We start from the raw sequence: 22777 nt of genomic DNA, 5'->3' as shown, positions 1-22777 counted from the left end.
GTGCCACATCTGTATCTGAGTCATCCACATCTCTATGCATTTTAAGGCCCCTGATTAGTGGATTGTGTATGATCATTACGCACGTAGCCAAACTGACTCCCCCACAGGGTGGGACCACCCTTGCCTTGTCCCCGAGCTGCGTGAACGGAAGTGGCTTCACAGTGACACCAGTATATACCTTGACTGTCTGATCCCGCCCCCAGCTGGGGAGAGAGCTGGTTCACGGGCTAGCGGAGCCCATCGCAGTTGACTGTTGGAGCAGCCCACCCCTCTCTGCAGTATGCATGTTCGCCAGGGACTCCGCGAAGCGCTCACGTCCCAACAGTGTACTTCACCGGTCGGAGACCATCTCAAGAGTCGAGGATCCTAGAAATTGGATGTGGCAGGCGGACCGGAGGCGGACAGCCCGGAGTGACCGCAGGAATACAGTGTTACGACAGGAATACAGGCTGCCTCTCTCCTCTCTGAACGTGGACAATCATGCATGTGCTCTTCTGGGGCTTGGGGTTCCTGCTATTCCCTGATTTCTTGAATGTGGTCGCATCTACGGGGAGATTGCTCTTGAATTCAAGCACAGGTAAAGTATGCCGATCTGACAACCCCACGCGTTTCTCACTTCGCGGAGTTTTTTTTTTTTTTTTTTTTTTCCCTAGCAGAGAATGAATGAGTTTTGAATTCAGCCAAGCACATGACTGTGCAGCGTTTCTGGATGCGTAAAGTTCACTGACTGGCGTTTCCTTGCAGAGTTGTAAAACAGCAGATTAGAAAAGAAAGAAGAAAGAAGTGTTAATGTCTATAATGCGACAACGGGCACATCTGGATTCACTGATTTATCCAGCTGCACCCTGAATGTTACTCAATGCTTTAATAGCACCACTCATCTCTCTTTATTCCGCAGTAAAAGAGGAGATCAGCGCGTATGAGATCGTAACGCCGGTGCGCGTAAATGAAGCCGGTGACAAGTTTCCAACCAGCTTGCACTTCAAGAGGAAACGGCGAAGTTTGGAGGAGGGCACGGGCAACACCACGGATCACTGGGCCTCGCCAAACATCCACTACAGGATCTCTGCTTTCGGACAGAGCTATCACCTCAACCTTACGCTGGAATCGGGATTTATCGCACCTTTGTACACTGTTACGATCCTTGGAGTACCCCGGGGGGACAACATAACGGATTTTGCAACAGATGAGGAGGGAGAGGTGGGGGTGGAGGCGGAGGGGGTGGTGGAAGAGGAGGACACGGAGTTAAGGCACTGCTTCTATAAAGGACATGTAAATGCACATGCGGAACACGCCGCAGTCATCAGTTTGTGCTCCGGACTGGTGAGTTTTTACGCACCGATTGACCCGCCGTGCAAAGGGGTGTTTGATTGCCCCACCTTGAGTTTGTAGGCGGTATTATTGCTTACAAAAGACTCACCAGTCGAGTTGGGGGGTGGGGAGGTGGGGGGTCCGTTTCAAACTTTGCGCGCATCCTGCGTTTGGATAAGACCGGTTGGGTCATAAAGCTTTTTACGCATTTCACGCGCTTTTTTACGCCTTTTACGCATTTTCCACATACTCAAGTGAAGCTGCAGCAGCTTTTGTGTTACTTAAGGATTTATCCAAGCATTGATTTGTAGTTGCAATAATACTGTCATGATCCCGATTAGTTGCTGTAAAGTCCACTTTAATGAACACTCGCGTCTTTCATACCAGTCTCCGGTAGTTGGTGACGTCTTTACGCACGCGAGTACAGCAGTACGAAGGGCACTGACGTCACCAGGAACCGGTCCAACTCCCAGGCCCGCAGAAGTATCAGTTCTGGCGTGGAGCAAAAGTGCACTCAGAGTTTATACATAGACAGCACAGTGTGGTGACAGATTTGAGTCAGGGGTGCATTTCTTCCCAAATGACAAATTAAACATAAAATGATTTGAATGCAGGGCTCTGCAGGGAGCTTCAGGCAGCTGAGCTGACTTTTATGCGACAATATCTTATAATTTATTTAGGATCTCAGTGGGGATATTAATTCTAAAGGAGGCATTTGTGGCTTTTTATTGCTTTCTATTTCCGTATGTCTTAAGATAATGTGACATTTGTTTTCTCGCAGAGGAATTTCTTGTGAGGTTCTCTTTTGCCAACTCCATAGGTCAATAAAAGTGCAGGGTTTTGTGCTGTATTAGGAATGCTGTGTTGCCAGGGGCAGATTCAGAGAAATATTAGAGGTGGGGCACAAGGGGTACCAGGAGTTGAACCTGCTGTAAAAGTATAAAAATGAACGCTACCTCCAGTTGGACACATCCCCTTGGTTACATCGGTCTCGACAACATCTGTTTCTTTAAAGTAAACTATCAAATTCAATCATTTAATCATTACTGAAGGATCACTTAAAACCAATAACAAACTGGAGGGAACAGGGTACCCTTCCCCACCATAATACTATAGAAGTTCCACTTTTGTATGTTGCACTAGAAAACATAAGCATACAGCATCAACATATGTTCTTATGTCAAATGTGGCCAACATTTTGTGTATTTCTGGTGGACTTATTTGCCCTGCTTTTCTGGAATCAGTAATTGTTTAGAAGACTTGAACAAAATACGGTTTTAACAACCCAGAATCAGCTAAAAGTGCCGGACTTGGCATGTACCTTATCTTAATAATCACAGATCTCCAGGATAACCACTCATGCTGAGTGTGCCTTGTGAAACACATGTAACCAGGCTTCTAGCGTGCTTGCCAAGAGGTCTGCAGTCTCTGTTTTTTTCTGATAGACATCACAAGTCCTTTCATTTTTCTTTGGGACTACATGCATGCAAATTCACTCATTTCATCTATTTCCACAAAGCCTCTGTGTCTTTGCGCTCTACTTATTTTCCATCACAATGAGTAAATAAGCCTAATTGTCTGCTATAAACATTTTCAAGTGAAACCTGAACTGCACCCGAGTGGTTTGAACGTTTTCAGAGCAAGTTTTCCAGAGATCTCAAAACTCAGACGCTTTCTGTAGCTGCTTCGTTCATTAGTTTTTTTGTATACATTTAAGCTTTCACAGATTATATGTACTTAAATGAAGTCTAACTGTGATGCAATTCTTTCTTCCATCCAGCTTGGCACTTTCAGGTCTCCAGAAGGGGAGTATTTTGTGGAGCCCCTGCACAGCTATCAAGGAGAAGATTATGAAGAGGAACACACAAAACCTCATGTTGTATACAGGAAGAGTGCACCCAAGAATCAGACGACTGGGGAGCCCTCAGCTTGTGACACTTCAGGTACCAGCGAGCATTATCCAGACATAAACACACACAGGCATCGCTTGGCATCCATAACCAATCCTGATGCAGACATCAGCATGTGTGTGTGTGTGTGCGCGCGCGTGTGTATATGTGTGTGTGGGTGTGCATCAGTCTTGATATGGCTGAGTAAAGAATTCCCCATGTGCACGTACATACGCCTGCACCACCTTTAAATTGGTTCCCACAGACATAATCAGGTGTAATTGTTGCGTCACTCCCAGTCTCTATCAGTTTTAACAGGAAAACGTTAAGTAATCATCATTGACATGAGCCATAGATGATAGTGGAATGAAATGGAGTTAATTTGTTGTACCCAAACTATCTATCGATATAGATAGATATATAGATAGATAGATAGATAGATAGATAGAAAGAATAAGACATTTTGTTCTTCCACTGACTCACAATATTACAATAATAGCGGCCTTTGAGTATGGCCGATTCCATCTTCTATCACACTTTAACCAATTCAGATCTATTGGTTGCTGAATTTGAACTATGCAAACACTTGCACACACTTAGATTTACAATTATTTAGCCGTTAGTCATCAATCAGTCTTAACTGCATGTCTGCAATGTGTAAAGAGACCGGAGCGCTTGGAGAAAAGCCCCAAATGCACAAGCAGAACATGCAAACTCCACACAGAAAGGCACAGGATTAAGCATTCAACTGTTTGAGGAAAAAACTGTTCAATTTGTATTTCTAGGGTCATAAAAATGTGTATTTTTTTTCCCCCTCATGCTACAGGCAAAAAGTGCGGAGCCTTGGCCTGGATATATTGTCATAGTTAAGGCAGCACAGCAGTAAGGAAGCTTTCCAGCTCTCACACAGGAAAAAAATCATTTGGAAGTTCACTCTTGTATCATCCCATCTCAGTTTACAGCCCGAACTTCCTGTTGACTCTCGTACTTCCTCTGCCCCTTTGATAAGAAAGTTGGGTAGACCCACTGCTGTGAACGTGCAAGCGCACATTCCACTATAGCAAAAATGGAGCGAGCCTGAAATGCTCAGATAATCAAAAGTCACAAAATATTCATGGAAATGTTGTTTTCCTTTCATTCGGTATACAAGTGTTTGTCAGGGTTTCTGTTTTTTGTTTTTTTCATGATGCATATTGTGTGTGGGGGTGTGTTTTTTTATTACAGAATGAAGGAAAGATAACTAACGTCCATTTTTGGCCAAGAATAACTCAGCTTTACACAGAATTTCAATGCTTTCTTGTCGGCTTTTAAGGCCAGCAAATTGCTGCTGTGTGCAAGTCATAAATCACAAATACCTAAAAGTATATTCGCCAGCGCACCACAGCCCGGCTCACTGTTATGTAGGTGTTGATTCATTGCTCGCAGTCCAAAAAACTTTGATCTGCTGGAGAAAGAAATATTACAGGCATTCAGCAGTTTTGCTGCTGTTAAAACCTGATTAAAATCGGAGAGGTTCTGCCTCTCAGCTGTTGAGAGCGTGCACATGGACTCGTGTAGCATTTTTGCATGGCAGAGTTCCAGCTTTACCTAGCTTGAACTCTTTGCCCTCCTGTGAAGGTGAAGAGAGAGAGAGAAAGAGAGAGAAAGAGCTGGAGAGAAAAGCACTCCAGCTTGGGTTCATTTGTCAGCGCACCCTTTGAGCAACAGTAAACAAAACAGAGAAGGAGGCAGCAGTATATTTCAACAATACCCACCTCAAAACAGCCAGCTCACCACATGCGTCTCTCCATCTTTAAAAGACATAAATCACAACTTTACCTCCGATGGAGACCTCCTGACAAACCATGATCTATATTTAGTTTTGTTTTGGACTGACTGCTTCACGTCTACCCTGCCCTTTGTTTGTATTCTCATGTTCCTCTTTTGTTATTCACTCCAGGGCACAAACACAGGCATAAGCGACAAAAGCTGAGGAAGACAGCACCGGCCGGGGTCACCATTGTGTCTGGTGCCGACCCTGCGGTCAGCGCCGGTATTTTCAACGACCTGGAGTCGCTGAGCGCCGGCCTGGCCAGTAATGATGTGCTGGGACCGGAGCGCAGCAGTGTTAGCACGAGAGCTTCAAATGATAGCAGCGGTGACTCAGGACCTCACAGGAGATCAAAGCGCTTCCTCTCCTACCCGCGCTTTGTTGAAGTCATGCTGGTGGCCGACAGCAAAATGGTGGAGCATCACGGCGGCAACCTACAGCACTACATGCTCACATTAATGTCCATAGTAAGTTCTGCTGTGTGCGCGTGTGTGTGCGCGTGTGTGTGCGCGTGTGTGTGCGCGTGTGTGTGCGTGTGTGTGTGCGCGTGTGTCTGCGTGTGTGTGTGCGTGTGTGTGTGTGTGTGTGTGTGTGGTGCAGGAGGCTTCATATCGGTATTCATGCACAAAGACTGACGGTAAACATGCACAGTGATGCACCTCGGTGTATGTACCTGCTCCCTTCGCTGTTTCTGCTGTAAGTCAGTCAGGCGGCTTTTGCAGGAGGGCCGTGGGAGGGAAGAAAGGGCAGGCCAGGGCAGGAGTAAACACCACTTTCAAACGGCCAGGGGGACGAGAGAGCAGCTTGAGCAAGAGCCTGTCTGACAGCTTTGATGAATGTTAAAAAATAAGCTCAGGTATGTCACATAGACCGCATACTCGCCGCCACTTCAAATACCAGCTTCGGTGGGCGTCTGGGGGCCGGCAGGCCTCAGGGGGGGAGGCTGAGATGACCTATATTTGGTTCTTGGCAGCGGCTGCCTTCTCCGCGGGGGTTCAGGCCATTATCAACTTGATCCTCCAATCAACCAAATGCCTTGCTCCTTGTTTGAGACTGTGGGAAGTCAGACTTCAGATCAGATTGAAGGGATCAAGCTAGAGTTAACTGTAAGCATACAGTGTGACATCTCATCTGGCTCAGGTTAATCAAATGACCCATGTTAATTCTAATAATGAAACAAGTCTCTTCTTGACGTGGCGTTTTTGTCGTCTTCACTCAGGTGTCTTCTATCTACAAGGACCCGAGCATTGGCAATCTGATCAACATTGTGATTGTGAAGTTAGTGATAATAAACAACGAGCAGGTGAGACTGAGACGCTCGCGTTCATTTCTGGAGAGCAGTGTGACGTCTTATAAGTACAACACATTTCTTTGTTTTTCTTTACGTTCCTTAGGATGGTCCAGTCATTTCATTCAATGCACAGACCACTTTAAAGAACTTCTGCATCTGGCAGGAGAGCCAGAACACACTGGATGATAACCACCACTCCCATCACGACACGGCCATCCTTATCACCAGGTGCAGGAGAAACCAATCCGCTGTTTTTTGTTTTGTTTTGTTTCTCTACATGCAAGATGTACTTCATAAAGTATTTAAAATATCGCCATATCCTATTGACCAGATAGAAGAAAAAAAAAAGTGTAATAGGAGAGACACTGATCAAAGGGTCAAATGTGCTCCAGATGCTTGATGATGTCTGTAAAACGATGACGTAAATAAGGAAAATCCCCCTCAGGTGAGGAAGCTTTCTTCTTTTGTAGAGTGCCATTAACCATGATTCATCGTCTATATCTTCACCACAGGCAGGACATCTGCAGAGCCAGAGATAAATGTGACACCTTAGGTAAGTAGATTTTCTGTTGTTATCATGAGCTGATTGGACCGAAATGGTTCCAATGGAAAGCAGGAAGACTGAAGCCGGCCTCTTGTTGCGCAGGACTAGCAGAGTTGGGAACAGTGTGCGATCCGTATAGGAGCTGCAGCATTAGCGAGGACAACGGACTCAGCACCGCGTTCACCATCGCCCACGAACTTGGCCATGTGTAAGCACAGCATGCTTCTGCTTACTGTTTGCCGCACACACACTGTCATCGCTCCTCATTAGAGGGAGCTCTGGCTGTAGTTAGAAACTGGGAGGGTTTCAGAAGTCTTTCTAGGAATTCACACATGCCTCACTGGGAGAAGGGAACCAAGCAGCCAAGCACATTCGACTCAAGCTGCACCTGTGTTTCCCAGCTTTGTGAGTATTTTTTGTACGTGTACTCTTCACATTTGGAATTTAAGTCAGAACGGCTGCTTGGTGACCCTTGCACATAAGCAAACTGCCTTGTCCAAAGTCCTGAGTCAGCCCGAGCCGATGGTGTTAGCCTTCTACAGTGGAGACTGTTACAGACCCTAACAGCCCTCATGCTCTTTCTTACCGCCATACAAAAAGTGGGATTATTGAATTCCATGTTTATCCGCAACAAGCGGTGACAACATGCTTAGCAGCAAATCTCAGCGTTATATGGTACCTGTCAGGAGCTTAGTCGCAGGCAGTGTGATGCCGTACCTGTCCACCGCCATCCAGGATGGTCATTATTACAGCCTGCAGGGGCTTGAATACCTCCCTTATTCTCCTTGTGATCTGATTTTCCCAGCTGAGTTTCTCCTCTGTGCCCATTGGCCCGTTTTCATACTTTAATATCATGCTGGTTTCTTTCCCAATGCCCCATGGGCAGACAATACCCACACTCTGCATTTATTATCAGTGCACAACCTCGAATGCCTTCCACCACACTGACGGTGGATACCCAGTATTGAATCAATGTTTAGATTTAAAGCATGTGTCGGGTTAGTGTAACACAAACACACTTTCAAGACAACCACTAATGTAGTTTCGTCTCAGAAGACGGAGGGGAAGAAACATTGTTGAAGCTCCATGTTGCTCTCGTTTTGAGACGGTTTTGCTTTCCTTTCCCACAAGGTTTAACATGCCACACGACGACAGCAACAAGTGCAAGGAGGACGGCGTGAAGGTCCAGCAGCATGTGATGGCTCCCACACTCAACTATAACACAAACCCTTGGATGTGGTCCAAGTGTAGCAGGAAGTACATCACAGAGTTCCTTGAGTATGTTCAACTGTTTTCTTCCTCATGGTTTCAAGCATGCATGGGGCTCAGCTCGTGTAGAGTGTAGTGAATCATAGTCAAAAGCCAATCCTGTCAACTTATCTATCCGTAAACACATTACAAGAGTCAGCGTAGCTTTCCATCGGTTAGATTTCTAAGTAATTGAATGAAAAATAGCCTGAAATCTGTCAGTGAAGGTGCAGCCTTCCTCTAATCTCGTCTTTCCTGAAGGCTCGACACCGAATGCTACTGAGACTCCTACAGTAGAGAAGAGAAATACTATCTGGTACTATTCAAAAATCCCTTTCCATACCCTCAACCATGCGAAAGCTTCCCCCTGCAACCCCGACATTATCACCACTTAACATGTATTCCTGGTTGAAGTTTAATAAGATGTATATGTACAGAGAAAATTAACCACTCCAGCTGTACTGAGTGTGTTTTCTGTCTGTTTGTGTCTCTTGTTTTTTTTTTCTCTTTTTTTCTTTTAAGTCATTTTATTTTTATTTCTTAATAGCACAGGATATGGTGAGTGCTTGCTCAACGAGCCCGTTTCTAGGCCATACAGTCTCTCGCAGCAGCTGCCCGGGCGGATATACAATGTCAATAAACAGTGTGAATTGATATTTGGGCCGGGAACGCAGGTGTGCCCTTATATGGTGAGTGGAGTCGACGTGCACATCCGAACATGTCATGCTGAACATGTGAGCCTCTGAGAGGAGCTGCTCCAGTTATGATTGAGTGCTGAGGTGCAGAATTTGAGACTTTTTAAGCAAATTGCATTTGACAGGTTTTTGACATACACAACAACCTTAACGTGTAACTCCTGCCCACAGGATGATTTGTGAGAAAACTATAGCGGGGATGTTGATGTTATCCAACTGTGGTGCACGATTTCCTGTAAATGTTTGCAAGAAATCAGTCCAGAAAAGAGAAAGTTGGACTAAAAACATGCATTTTTTTTAAGCTGCTTGTTTTGCTGCAAGCACCTATAGAATGATAAACTCGCCATTCCATGAACAGATGCAGGGCTATACATGCCGACCTGTCCATTTAGCGCCATTTAATTTCCGGCACGCTTTTCATTGTGTTTGCTCCAAAACAACAGAATCTTATTAGTCTGACTGCAACCGAAAATTGGTACAAAATGTAGGATTTTACATGATGCGTGTAAAGTTGAAGAGTTAAATAGCACACTTGTATTTTAAAACAGGTTTATTTGATGTGCGTTGTCCAGTCTGCATACTGTATAAAACACTGCAACCAAAACCTCAAAAGAACAAATAAAAACAAGAAAAAGGGAACAGCTTTCATGGGCTCAGGTTTTCCTCACCGACACGTCATACGTAGAAACTATTGACTGGGAAACAGCGTGCAGATGATACAGCAGATTTTAGTGAATGAAGTCACCTTGTGGCCTGTTGTTTAATAGTATAGGGTGAACTGTACGTCTGCCAACATGAGCGGATGTATAAGGTTATTAAAAGTGACTCCTATCTACTAAGTTTCATTGATTTTGTATTTTTAGCTGATGTCGGCGTTGACTCAGTGCATATGTGCATGTGTGTGTGTGTTTGTTAGACTCAGTGTCGGAGGCTGTGGTGCACCAGTCCGGAGGGGGCCCAGCGGGGCTGCAGGACTCAACACATGCCATGGGCAGATGGCACCGACTGCTCCCCTGGAAAGGTGAGTGTCATGTCCAATCAAGACAGATGCTAATTGAGAGCTGCTGTTTACAGGCTGTGAAAATTAGAAGAAAAAAAATCAAACACAGCATCGGGAGCGAGACTGGAACTGGGTTCAGTCTGGGCAAAAGTTAAGTATGAAACGTATTAGCAGCTCATGAGAAAGCCACATCTTTATCCTTTACATTACGGTTTAATACTCATATGGTTCTGTGTTCTGATCTAACAGCTCTCGCCACAATCCCCTCCGGCCGTTGTTTTGATTTTTACTACTTTCCCGGTGACTCACGTCAAGAAAATTGCTCGCAGGCATGGTAATATGGAGAGCAATAAGACAAACGGAAACAAGTTTTCAAGCAGGAATCAGCCCGCCGTCGACACGTGTGTAAACTCTAGTAAATTGAATGTGCCGGGCATGTAAGTCGGGGGGCACGGACCTGCGAGGGACGGCTGCTTTCGAAGGAACTGTCTCCATGGAGCTTTTAATTAGGACTTTCTCACCAGCCGCTCGCTTCCTGCCACCAAGACTGCCAGAACATGAAAGCAACGTGGGGCCGCACACGTCTCTATATGTTGTACATACAGTCCATGTTAAGATCTTTGTGTTTCATCTCTTGCCGTGCCAGAGTACACCACACAAATGACTGAGATTATCCTCGTGTTTGCAGCTGAGATGTATTTATTGAGTGTGCGCGTGACATTTTCTTGTCTCCTTTCCAGTCAGACACAGCCGTAACACATCTTTTTTTACCACTCTCCTTTTTTCCTTTTTTTTTTTTTTCCACTTGCTGCACTGTATAATTTCTCCCAGATTAGCATCAAAGCACGGGACAATTGAAATATGTCATGCGGGTTCCATGTAGAAGATCTTTTACTTTCCTTGTGAAGATTTCATTCATATTTCTCCCCCCTCGCAGCACTGCAAACATGGCCTGTGCATAGCCAAAGAGCACGACGCCACGCCGGTGGAGGGAGCGTGGGGCGTATGGAGTCCGTTTGGTACCTGCTCGCGGACATGCGGCGGAGGCATCAAGAGCGCCATGCGCGAATGCAACCGACCCTTGTGAGCAGTCCTTCTCTTTGTAGTCACGCATGTCCACTGGGCCTTGTCTCCCTCTCAGCTGCCGATGTCAATGTTCCATAGCTCAAACCCGCCTTCAGGGAATTCTTTCCATAACTAGTGTGCGTCAAAACAAGCTCTTTGACGGCACATCGTCCCGGGTTTGTTTTCCCATGAAAAAAAGACCCATCTTAAATGTTTCCTTTCATCCCGTTTCAATGGCGTGAGGAGAATGACAAAGGATCAGGAAGCGGTGACATCCTCTGGGTGTGTCAGAACTAGGGAAGAGGCATTATAAGAGTTAAGCCTTCCTAAAATATCACAGCATCGACAAATTTCTCATCTTCTGGGAAAATTGATTATTCAGATGTCTGAATATTTTTACAATTCAAGGGCCACATTCCGATTCCATCCTGAATGGGCTCGACTTGAAGAATAACCTTTAAATTGGAACTTTAAAAATTTTTTTATTGGGGTGCAGAGAGATCATGAAAATGTCTACTATTTCACAAGACCACACAATTACTACAAGAAATGACTACTATCTGAATATAAAACCAATTTCAATTGAAACCTTCTGGTGCAAAATACAGTGAAATATCCCCAAAACTTCCCCTATAACTGTTGGATTATGCATGTTTTTGCAAATTGACCCTGACAGCTTGTCTTTAAGGCTAGTTTGATAGCAACAAGGGAGCTTGCGTCCATGGCGGCATTGATATTTCAGCTCGGGTCTCAGTGTTGTGTGGTGTTGCCTACTCTTAAGAAATGTGTTTAAAAAAGTTATTTGAAATGTTTCATTAGTGGTCTGGCTGGATTGGAGCCCCTTGCAGGCTGGTTTTGGCCCACGGGTCTTATGTTTGACACCCCTGTGTGTGAGCCATGCTGTCCATTGAGCTAATGCAGTTATAATCAAGGTAAAACATGTCAATGGGTATTTTCACAAATGCTGTACAAGTAACATCAATCAAATTAACAATCTAATTTGATACACTTTTCATGTTTTTATGTTGAGACTGTAGTCATTTTCCGTAGTATTTTTATTAATTTTTTTAAATCACGTATACTCTACACAACAAAGAAAAACTTAAAAGTTTCAATTTAAAGGTTGTTTGGCACTCTTTAACCTGTCCGGGCCACTCAAGACAAAATTGGGTCATATGTGGCCCCTGAAATAAAATGTGTTTGACACCCATGATTGAAAGCATTTCCCTCCCACTCAGTTTACTTTCATGAGTGAATCCTTTATTAGAATAAACACAGGCTCGGCTTATACAGTATGTCACTACAACACCGCAACAAGCCGCTGTGTGACATCTGAACGCAAGAGATACTTATCCAAGCAAATATTTGTTTAACTCCACTTCTTTCTGTAGAGTTATTGTAATCAGGTTGAATTGACTAACATGTGTCCTCTTTCTGGTGTTTTTCCACGTTCAGGCCCAGGAATGGAGGAATGTATTGTGTGGGTCGTCGGATGAAGGTCCGTTCCTGTAACTCTGAGCCGTGCTCCAAGCAGAAGAAGGACTTCAGGGAGGAACAATGTGCTGCCTTCGACGGCAGGCACTTCAACATTAACGGTCTACCTCCAAACGTCCGCTGGGTGCCCAAGTACAGCGGAAGTAGGAGTTCTTGTTCATCACGGTTGACCGGCAGATGTACTGAGAGAGTTTGTGTTGACGGGTCTTCTTTCCCACTCTCTCTCAGTTCTGATGAAGGACAGGTGTAAGCTGTTCTGCAGGGTGGCGGGCAGCACAGCCTACTATCAGCTCAGGGACAGGGTCATCGACGGCACGCCATGCGGACCCGACACTAACGACATCTGTGTCCAGGGCCTGTGCAGGGTGAGCCTCTTCACTTCGGGGTTTGCATCCAATATGCATACACTGCAAGCCAAACACACAGAGCTAAATGTTAAATCACAGTTCAGGGAGTTGCCTTTCTGCTCCTGACATCTGGATTTCGAACCGCAGCCAATCTCACGCTGAGTGCTTCATATCACGTCTTCAGTTTTCCTTTATTATTCTAATGGAATTGGTGCCAGTGTTATAACTGTAATTGAAAAAGTCTTTCATGTCTTCATGTGCATTCAATCAGGGAAGAATTAAGTGCCAGGTGAATAGGTGTTTTTACTTATTTTACCCCTCATCCGTCCTTTTACCCATCACCAATCCTATCAAATTCTCATTTTAACACTGCTGATCTTCTGTCTTCCTGTCCTTCTGTGACCTTTCCACCGAGCAGCAAGCAGGCTGCGATCATGTGTTGAACTCCAAAGCCAGGAGGGACAAGTGTGGCGTGTGCGGAGGTGATAACTCCTCCTGCAAGACCGTCGCAGGCACCTTCAACATTGTACGCTACGGTGAGCTGCGACCTCCTCACGATTCACACCTGCAAACCACAGCAGCCGTCATGCAACTCCTTATATTGTTTTCACATTGTTGTTGCCCGGAAATAACTTGTTGCGTTGGAACCATTTGCAGGTTATAATGAAGTTGTTCGAATACCGAGCGGCGCTACAAACATAGATGTGCGTCAACACAGCTACTCAGGGAAACCAGAGGATGACAACTACCTCGGTAAGATATTCTCCAATATTTCTTGCACGTTTTCTCGGGTCTATGTGTGGTTTTAGTGCTCAACTCTGAGCATAAAGTCATGTACTGTAAGTCCAAGGAGTTGCCACATTGTGTGTGTGTGTGTTAATCTGTTCAAGAGGCAGAACGAGGCCTTTGGGTGCTATTCCAGTAAGCCCTGTTCGCTTCTCAGCTCTTAGTGTCTCTTGTGCATCTTAATGCTGTGCGCTAATGCTTGATCTCTGCCCCGCTTGTACTGTTCCCTCGAGGAAATCATGCATGCGTGTATATGTGAAGTATGAATCTGTGCATGTGTGTTGTGATTATGATTTGATTTTCATTCAAACTTTTACTGGAGTTTGGCAGGCGTTTGTGCAACGGGGACAGCCGTCAGGGCCCCACAGTGGGGACGATATTTTTGGAGCGAGCGCCACTCTCCACAGTCACATTAGTGTAATGTGTGAAATGGCGAGGAAAGTAAAGGCAGGAAATTAGCTCCATAATCGCATTAAGCTGAGCGAGTGCAGGAGGCTGGCCGCTGAACAGGACACCCCAGGATGCCACTTTTTTTTTTTTTTTTTTCAGACGCTGTGGATTATTTTCGCTCAGTACGGCTTCACTGCTGCCTACTGTTCGTACCTCAGTGTAACTTAAAGCACAGTTTCTGGTCTATCCTGTTGTTGCAATAACAGGGTATTGCTTTCTTTTTGTATGACATAAACACATTTTGCCCTCTATATTATGTCCAAACACTCCTGTCACTATTCCCTCGTCAGTTTCAATGGATTTCATAAAATTTACACACAAAAAAAACCCCTCAAAAATATCCTCTATAGCAGGGATGTCAAACAGAACGCACTTTGCCCAAAATCGGCCCACAAGTGGCACCAATTTGTCCGACCAAACCACCAATCAAATTGTAAAAAGAAAACATTGATTTTTTTTTTAAGTTTTTTTTAAGTTTTTTTATCAAATCAAAATGCCGTGTGGTCAGGGTGATTTTAGACAGAAAAAAAAAAAAAGTATCATACAACAGCTATTTTTGAGTAGAATTTTGGAGGGGATATTAAACTGTATTTTGCACCACAAAGTTTCATCAAAATTGGCTTTAAGTTGAGATTGTCATTTTCATTGACACTTGACACTCCTGATCTATAGTCTTTGTTTCTATATCGTCAGCTCCTGCTTTAGAACACTGGAGCACAGGATAGTAGCCCCTGCTAAATGCATACAAAAGAAACAAAGACAGCATCTGATAGACATGACATTCTACTTAAGTAAACCATCATTTTGAATTGTACGTATGTAATGAAACGTCTCCCTGAGTCCTACGTGCTTGGTCCTTCAAGCTCCCATAGTTTGATCCAGCATCGAATACCAGTCATTCCATTTTGTTTCGGTGTGATGAAGCACAGTGACGGTTTCTGTCTCCCTGCAGCCATATCAAATAGCCGTGGAGAGTTCCTGCTTAATGGAGACTTTGTGGTCAGCATGTTCAAAAGGGAAATCAAAGTAGGAAATGCCATCTTGGAGTACAGTGGCTCCGACCATGTTGTTGAGAGGATCAACTGTACTGATCGCATCGAAGAAGAAATCATCGTCCAGGTAAAGTACTCCTACCTGGAACTATTAGGAGCGATACACGTACAGATATCACACTAAGAGTTAAATATCTGAAATCCTCTACAGGCTTTATACCAAAATATTGGTGTATGTTTTTGGAAAGATTTGAACAATCCTTATCATGTCAAAGCCCCACAGCCGTGCTGCGTTATAGTTGATATGATATCGTCTGCATTATTCACAGGTGCTGTCTGTGGGGAACCTTTACAACCCAGATGTCAGGTACTCCTTTAACATCCCCATAGAGGACAAGCCTCAGCAGTTCTTCTGGGATGCATACGGGCCCTGGCAGGAGTGCAGCCGCCTGTGCCAAGGTGAGGGGGAGGCACATGTGGTTGGCAGGGTGAGCTGATGGGAAAGGTCAATGATAAATGGTGTGGCGAGAGCGAAAGGTGGGGCGGAATGGAGCGAGCAGACGTGGGAACCACCGAGCCAAGGACATACGAGATGGAGAGGCCTTCCTGGTTAAACCTGACAGGCCCATGCTAGACTTATCGCTCTTTGAACAAATGATCAGACTTCAGTTTTATAGCCTGCTGTTGGCCGAGTACGTTCTTTAACATGACGGCGGGTATGCTGGAGCGCGTGGGCAGGCAGGGGCGAATTGCAAGTAAACTCAAAAACCTCTTGTCACTTTGTTTTGCCACAGTATCTCTTTCTGCACTTTCTTCTTTTTTCTTTTTTTTTTTCCTTCACCGCTCTGCTTGAACAGGTGAATTCCAAAGAGAAAACCAAGAACTTCACAGTTCACAGCAGGGTAAACAGCTAAGATGTAATGCCCTCTGCAGGAAAACGCCAAGCCCTCATAACACCGGGCCGCAGGACTCAGTAACATGAGGTATTGATAGAGCGTCTATTATCTAGACGCACATGAGGTTTAGATCTCTGCCCTCTGCTGTACGGTGGAGCAACGTGATTCAACAAAAGCCAGCAATTGAAGCCGTTTCAGTGTAACATTTTTCACAAAGCAAGGTCACCGAAAGTAAGGGAAGCCGTGCAAAAAACCAAAATATAGAATTATAGAGGGAGAACAAACGACAAAGGGTGAATGCTGCAGGTTGAGGTTGAAGACAGCGGTTGTTTGGAAGCAACTTTGGCATATAAAGAAACTTTTGTGCTTTTTTGGGGGGCTTTTTCAAAAAAAAAAAAAAACTTGTTAAAAAAAAAAAGGATTAAACAGGGCTGACACACACACACACACACACACACACACACACACACACACACACACACGCATACACACACTTATTACCATCCAGATCACAGCTAATTATGTATTTGGAGTGTCTTGGCTTATCACAGAAGACGAGATGTACTTGTAAAGATAGTGAGAAAATGTTCATTTGATGTCTGTTTACAAGCCACCTTCAGAAGAATTAATCAAATATTTCCATTTACGAAGTTAAATAAGTGCAGAACTAAAGTACATGCAATGCTGTGCATTCAACAAGGACAAATAAAGAGCTTTCATTGAGTCTAAAATGTGAAGCTGTGAGTGGGATAGCTACTGTATATCACTCTTAGGCAATAAATGGGGAATTTGCTTAAAGCACATTTTTAAGTTGTAAGATTCTCAATGATGGTCAAACCGCATTTCATTGTGAAACACACAAAGTTAAAATTTGATCTTCCAGTCGCAGCTTGAGGAAAGACTTGTGAGTTTAGAGTCACAAACTGTGTGGGAGTTTCCAGCCCTGGATCCAACCAGATTGCAAGAATCTCGCTGGTTAGCATTACATAAAAGATATCAGACATGTACCGATAGACCCTAGTTTGTTTCGGAAACGTGCAAGTTGATAAAAGCTCCACAGAGCTGCTGCTTCCATCCATCTTTTGTACCTTGAACTAATACCAGCTAAGTAATGGTGAAGGCAGGTTAAACACAGAGAGAAAGAAAAACCACTCGCATAAAGATTTAAGTTATAAAGGCGATGACCCCTCAGTGGCAAGGTGGAGCAAACACTTTGCTGTTCAGCTTCCTAGCAGTCCTGACGTTCTATATCATACCTGAGAGATCATACATAAGAGAAGACGAGGTCAGACAGGAAAGAGAAGCTTCCCTGAACAACCTGGTGCATCTGTCCTTAGAGAATTAAAAGTGAGCGTTATTTCAAAATCAAGGTTTTGATGACTAAAGTGGTCAGTGGAGGCAAGAAAATATTCTGCGATGTGGGAAAAGATGCTTTGAAACGATCTTAGATGGCCACATTCTCGGATTAAACCAACAGAAGCGGAAGGATAACATGTAAACTCTTTTCCTTTATGTAACATTTGCACATGTTGCTCTATTTCTACTGTCATATTGTTTTAGTATGTTGTTCCTGAGAACTATTTTAAATGTGTCTGTGTTTATAAACTTGTGCTTTTTGTGCCATTCCAGGTGAGCGCAAGCGGAAGGTTCTCTGCACCAGAGAGTCGGACCGAGTGATGGTGTCAGACCAGAGGTGTCACGGTACAGCCAGGCCCACAGTCACCACTGAACCCTGCAACACCGAATGTGAAGTCAGGTGTGTATTATCGTCTTGTGAGTATTTATACGAACCGATCAGCGGGTGTTCTTTTACAGGGTCACTGAGAAAAGTTCGAAAAAAGCAATTTTTTCTGTTTATCAAGGTGGCACATAGCTCGAAAGAGTGAGTGCACGGCCCAGTGTGGCCTCGGATATCGCACGCTGGAAATATACTGTGCCAAAATCAGCCGTGCGGACGGAAAGACCCAGAAGGTTGACGAGCGCTACTGCAGTGGCCTGCGCAAACCCGACGACAAAGAGACTTGTCATGGGGACTGCAACCCGGGCGGGTGGGAGTACTCCCCCTGGTCAGAGGTACGGCTGCCGAAGCTGGAGAATGGCGGCGATTCATAATAAGTTTCATCTGATCGGGTGTTGACGACACCTTTCCCCTGCAGTGCTCCAAGAGCTGTGGCGGGGGCACCCGCCGTCGTGGGGCAGTGTGTCGAAAGGCAGCGGAGGCCGGCGGTGACGAGAGCAAATGCAGTCAAAGAGACAAGCTGACCGTCCAACCCTGCAACGAATTCCTCTGTCCACAATGGAAGACCGGGGACTGGTCCGAGGTCAGTTCAGCGCACAGGCCTGCCGCCATTATGACCAGAAGAGACACGTTCCACCAGCTCACATTCAAATGGAGCCACAATACATGTTTTAAACCTAAAAATGACAATAGCACAGCTCATGAAGTTGGCAAAGTTGATCTTCTCATTGAAGTTTCAAGTACAATTTATAACAGCAAACATCTTATTGAGTTTTTAAGAGTTCTTAGTAGTTGTAGAGAAGAAAAACAATCTCCCAGGGGGGGAGTTCAAGGTGTCCAGCAGTTCAGTGTAAAACTTCACAGTTACATGACAGCAATAAAATATAAATGAGTAATTACAATGTAATAAAAACAAACTGTTTTTGTACGCTTTGTTCCCCTTTTTTTAGGGTTTTCAGCTGTTTCAGAAATTTAGGTTGTTTGACAGTTTTTAACCATTTTGTCCTTGTTCGCCTTTTAGCCGTTTTGTATTCTTTTCTTTTACACATTTCCAACTTAGTTTTTTTTTTGCCATTTCAACAATTTCAGTTTTTTTTTGTTGTTTTTTTAATTATGTATTTAGCAGCACTGAGTGTAGGTGATGAAAAGGTCAATAGTTTCACATCCCAAACAATTACTACTAAAAATTACTACAATCTCAACATAAAGCCAAGTGTAATGATATGCTCTGGTGCAAAATACAGTGAAATGTCCCAAAAACATCTCGTATAGTTGTGGCATTTCGCTTTTGCAAACGCTCCCTTACAGCATGGCTTTGAAGCTAACGTTAGTTTTCTGTCTTTCAAGGCAGCATCTCCTCCTATTGATTATATTCAGTTGTTTTTTTCCTCCGATTGGTGCTAATATTTTTTGATAGAAAGAAACATTTCAGGGAAGATTTTGCCATTTGTCTACAGTTACTCAGTTATGCAAGGCCTTCGTAGCTTCAGTATTTATTCCATTGAAAGAGAAAACGTGTATTTTGAGAGCACTCGAGCTCCTTGCCAGCAGTGATCAGATAGAAATGTTACTTGTGCAGCTTTGGGGAAGTTTCTTCTCTCACTCTGCTGCTTTTAAGTGCTGGAAAAGTGGTGTTTGCAGGGTACGATCATACTTAACCGCTGCACAGTTTACACACTGTAGAGCAAGGACCTTGCAAAGCTGTGGGCTGCATTCCAGGAATTTTTCAGATTTACTGTGTGGTGTTGCCAAACACTAACACTCCTCTATGTACATACAGACTGTACTAACATAATAATAAACACACTTGCCCTATTTTTTGGACCCCCACCGTTTCATTTCACTCCAAGATCTGAATATTCCTCTTCACACAACAATGTGAGGTCTAGAGTCATAGCTCATTGTTTGTTCGTCCACTTGTTAATAATCTATGTAACCTTGAAACTTAAAAAACAATCTCTGTTTTCCAGTGCCTTGTGACATGTGGGAAAGGCTACAAGCACCGACAGACGTGGTGTCAGTTTGGTGAGGACCGTCTAGATGATCGCTTCTGTGGCACATCGAAACCCGAATCGGTGCAGACGTGCCAGCAGCAGGAGTGTGCCTCCTGGCAGGTCGGACCGTGGGGACAGGTGAGTCCCATCACACGTGGTTACGTCATGTTCAAGACGCCTCCGTCGGGTTTCTTCAGGCATGTTAGAAATGTGACTATTTGTGTGATTCGGTGGTATGCAGGAGTGATGTCTGATGTGTGTTTGTCTGCATGTGTGCGCCGATCAGCCATAACATTATGAAAACTGACAGGTGAAGTGAGTTTACACAGGTATCTTCATCATGGCCTCGGTTAGATGGTGGGATATATTTATCAGCAACGTTTTAATGCGTCAGATGAGGAAAATTGGACAAACCGGAAGCTGTTGTGGGGTTCGTTCAGCCCAAAGTGGTCATTATCAAAAGTGGTCCAAGGAAAGGGGAAGTCGGAGAGCTGATGGCTCACTGATGCATGTGGGGAGTGAAAGCTGACAATCAAGCAGACAAGGTCAAATTGCTCTTGAGTTTAAAGCTGCTTCTGATAGAAATGTGTGAGAGTCAACGTTGTATTGATGTTTACTGCACATCGGTGGACCTTGACAATATTGGGAAGGTGGTCATAATGTTATGGCTGATATGTGTATGTTTCCCAACTAGATTGAGTCTCTCTATCCTTGGAATAGATATAACTTTGTGATGTGTCCTGTGGCTCAGGTAGATGTGTTCAAAACATGACACAGTGGACCATTTCTTCAGTCTGGATGTGCTAAATGAAATAGAAAAATTAAAGCAGGAACCGGCAAAATGACTCATTGATGACTCAAAGAACTGAACATGAAGGAAATCAAATATGCAGTTTGATTTTGTGTTCCTCAACTCTGCAACTCCATGGACAAATCATTTAAAATGCTTTCCTCTTTGGCCTTTTTTTTTTTTTTTGAACGTCTTTTTATTTTCAAATACAACCAATAAACAATATAATCACAGAACTTTTACATCAATTTCTCAATAACCCCACCCCACCCCACCCACCCACCCACCCACCCACAGTTACTGGGCCATCGGCAAGCTTATTAAGCACATTTGTAAACATATTGACAACAAAAAGGAAAATTAAAAATAACAGGTACATAGTCACTTGGGTTATGTTTCAATATTGGCAGCTGCCATGTTTTCTACAAAAGAGATAAATGGCAGCCAGGTAATATAGAATTTTCTGGTAGACCCCCTAATGGTATATCTAATTTTTTCTAAATGAATATGGCGCATGACTTCCCTTATCCATTGGCCATATGTTGGAGGCCGGACATTCTTCCATTTAAATTGAATAAGTCTCCTGGCGAGCAGGGTGCAAAAGGCCATCATATTTCTAAAGTGCCCAGGGAGAGGAGTGGCCCCCGGGGCCACACCAAACAGTGAGATCATTGGAGAAGGATCTACTGTTGTTCCACATATTATAGAGAGTGTCTCACAAATAGACCGCCAAAAACTGTACATCTTTGGGCATAGCCAGAACATGTGTAGTAATGTGGCTGAAGCTTGTTTGCAACGGTCACATGTCGGATCAATATCTTTATTAAACCTAGCTAGTCTTTCTTTGGTCCAGTGAAGACGGTGGACTATTTTAAATTGAACCACAGCATGTCTAAGGCATATTGAGGAGGAGTAAATTCTTTGTATTATTTGTTGCCACTTTGCTTCTGGAATTTTTTCATTTAAATCTTTTTCCCATCTGTGTTGGAGAGAGTCCCGATTATCCACATTAGATGTATTTAGTAAAATGTACATTCTACTTATTATTTGTTTTGTGTTGACATTACATTTGAGATTCTAGTAGAGTTTCAGGTGGACGTAATGGAAATTGAGCAAAGTTAGAGGCCACAAAATCTCTGGTTTGTAGGTACCTGGAGAAATGGAACTTGGCCCTTTTTAAGGGTAAATTATTTCTTCTGTCCAACTAAAACCCTACTGATTCTGACTGTTTTTTATTAAATCCATTGTGAGTTTTCTCTGCTTGTTGTTCCATGATCTTTTTTTTCTTAGAATTCTGTTTTATATTCTTTATTTTTGTGCAAATAAAGAATAAAGAAGCTTTAGCAAGCTCAGTATGGTAGACTGCTCTGTATTCAAACTGCCTCCCAATTGCTTTAGCTACATGTAGAAAAGCACTTGTTCTTCCTGACATCAGGTCTGTCAGTGGTATTGATGTGCGGGCTGAGGTGTTGAAAATGAACACGTCCCCTGAAGATTGAGTCTGAGTGCTATTCTTAAAGAGTTATCATCTCATACGTCAAGATGAGTAAAATTGAGTTAGAAAGTGAGCTATCAAGACAAATCTTTTTCCCCTCTGCAGCAGATCAGAGACAGACACCAACTTCCAAAAGCTATAGGATTATCGCCATAGTCGACAGTGTCTGCCTGTGTACACAAGAACTGGACACCCAAAAATGTGAGATATTTTCGCGCCCCCCGTCAGAGGATGTGCACACGTTAAGGTATATTTGAAGTGGTTTAATGAAGCGTGGTCAAATGGTAGCTGAAGTTGCCGCCACACAAGTTTGACCTTGTTTCACTGAGGGCAGTGAGCCAGAAGAAAGTGCGGGATCGCACCCTTTGACGTAGCTACAGTGGAAAAGCGAGCCGGTGCGATGTATACGAGCGTCCTGGTGTGTTTGATCCCTCGAGACTATTATCAGAAAGGAAAATCCTTTGTATTTAGGCTGTTTTATTAACTTGTTTGTGAGGGGGATTGCTATGTCGGCTTAGATGAACCATCTGTTTTGTGCTTGCTTTCCTTGTCTTTTTCTCCCTGGCTCAGTGTTGCTAATGTTTCTCCACCCCCCCCCCCCCCCCCCCCCCCCCCCCCCCCCACCACCACCAACTCTTTTTTTTTCTCTGTTTGAACCCAGTGCACTACCTCTTGCGGGCCAGGCTACCAGATGCGAGCAGTGAAATGTGTGGTTGGCTCTTATGGTGCCGTCATGGATGACACTGAATGTAACGCTGCCACACGACCCACTGACACACAGGTAGGAAAGTCTTTTCTTCCTCATCCTCCCTTCAGTCTGTGCTCCTCGTCCTCCTCCTCGTCCTCCTCCTCCTCCTCCTCCTCCTCACAGTTGTGCCATGGCCGACGCCACACTCATGAGATGCCGTCGCCTGAAACACACACAAATGAACATTTAATCTC

General features: G+C 44.1%; 1 protein-coding gene across 1 annotated transcript in view; it reads left to right on the top strand.

Moving 5' to 3' along the window:
- Positions 1-242: 242 nt before the first annotated feature.
- The window catches only part of adamts9 (ADAM metallopeptidase with thrombospondin type 1 motif, 9), a 33827-nt gene continuing 11292 nt past the window's right edge, over positions 243-22777 (top strand). The window contains exons 1-23 of the mRNA XM_080460619.1: positions 243-577; positions 899-1323; positions 3092-3254; positions 5140-5477; positions 6230-6313; positions 6405-6529; positions 6814-6854; positions 6948-7053; positions 7977-8123; positions 8641-8782; positions 9705-9809; positions 10726-10871; positions 12309-12490; positions 12576-12712; positions 13113-13230; positions 13352-13447; positions 14883-15049; positions 15252-15381; positions 17448-17574; positions 17681-17891; positions 17975-18139; positions 19527-19688; positions 22497-22616. Of these exons, the coding sequence (XP_080316745.1) occupies positions 481-577; positions 899-1323; positions 3092-3254; positions 5140-5477; positions 6230-6313; positions 6405-6529; positions 6814-6854; positions 6948-7053; positions 7977-8123; positions 8641-8782; positions 9705-9809; positions 10726-10871; positions 12309-12490; positions 12576-12712; positions 13113-13230; positions 13352-13447; positions 14883-15049; positions 15252-15381; positions 17448-17574; positions 17681-17891; positions 17975-18139; positions 19527-19688; positions 22497-22616 (3534 nt within the window). The 5' untranslated portion in view covers positions 243-480. The remainder of the gene's footprint in view (positions 578-898; positions 1324-3091; positions 3255-5139; positions 5478-6229; positions 6314-6404; positions 6530-6813; positions 6855-6947; positions 7054-7976; positions 8124-8640; positions 8783-9704; positions 9810-10725; positions 10872-12308; positions 12491-12575; positions 12713-13112; positions 13231-13351; positions 13448-14882; positions 15050-15251; positions 15382-17447; positions 17575-17680; positions 17892-17974; positions 18140-19526; positions 19689-22496; positions 22617-22777) is intronic.

The sequence above is a fragment of the Lipophrys pholis genome (genome assembly GCF_963383615.2).
Source record: "Lipophrys pholis genome assembly, chromosome: 4".
NCBI classification, from domain to species: domain Eukaryota; kingdom Metazoa; phylum Chordata; class Actinopteri; order Blenniiformes; family Blenniidae; genus Lipophrys; species Lipophrys pholis.
The sequence above is the reverse complement of the archived record's forward strand: the minus strand, read 5'-3'. Positions and strand labels throughout refer to the sequence as shown.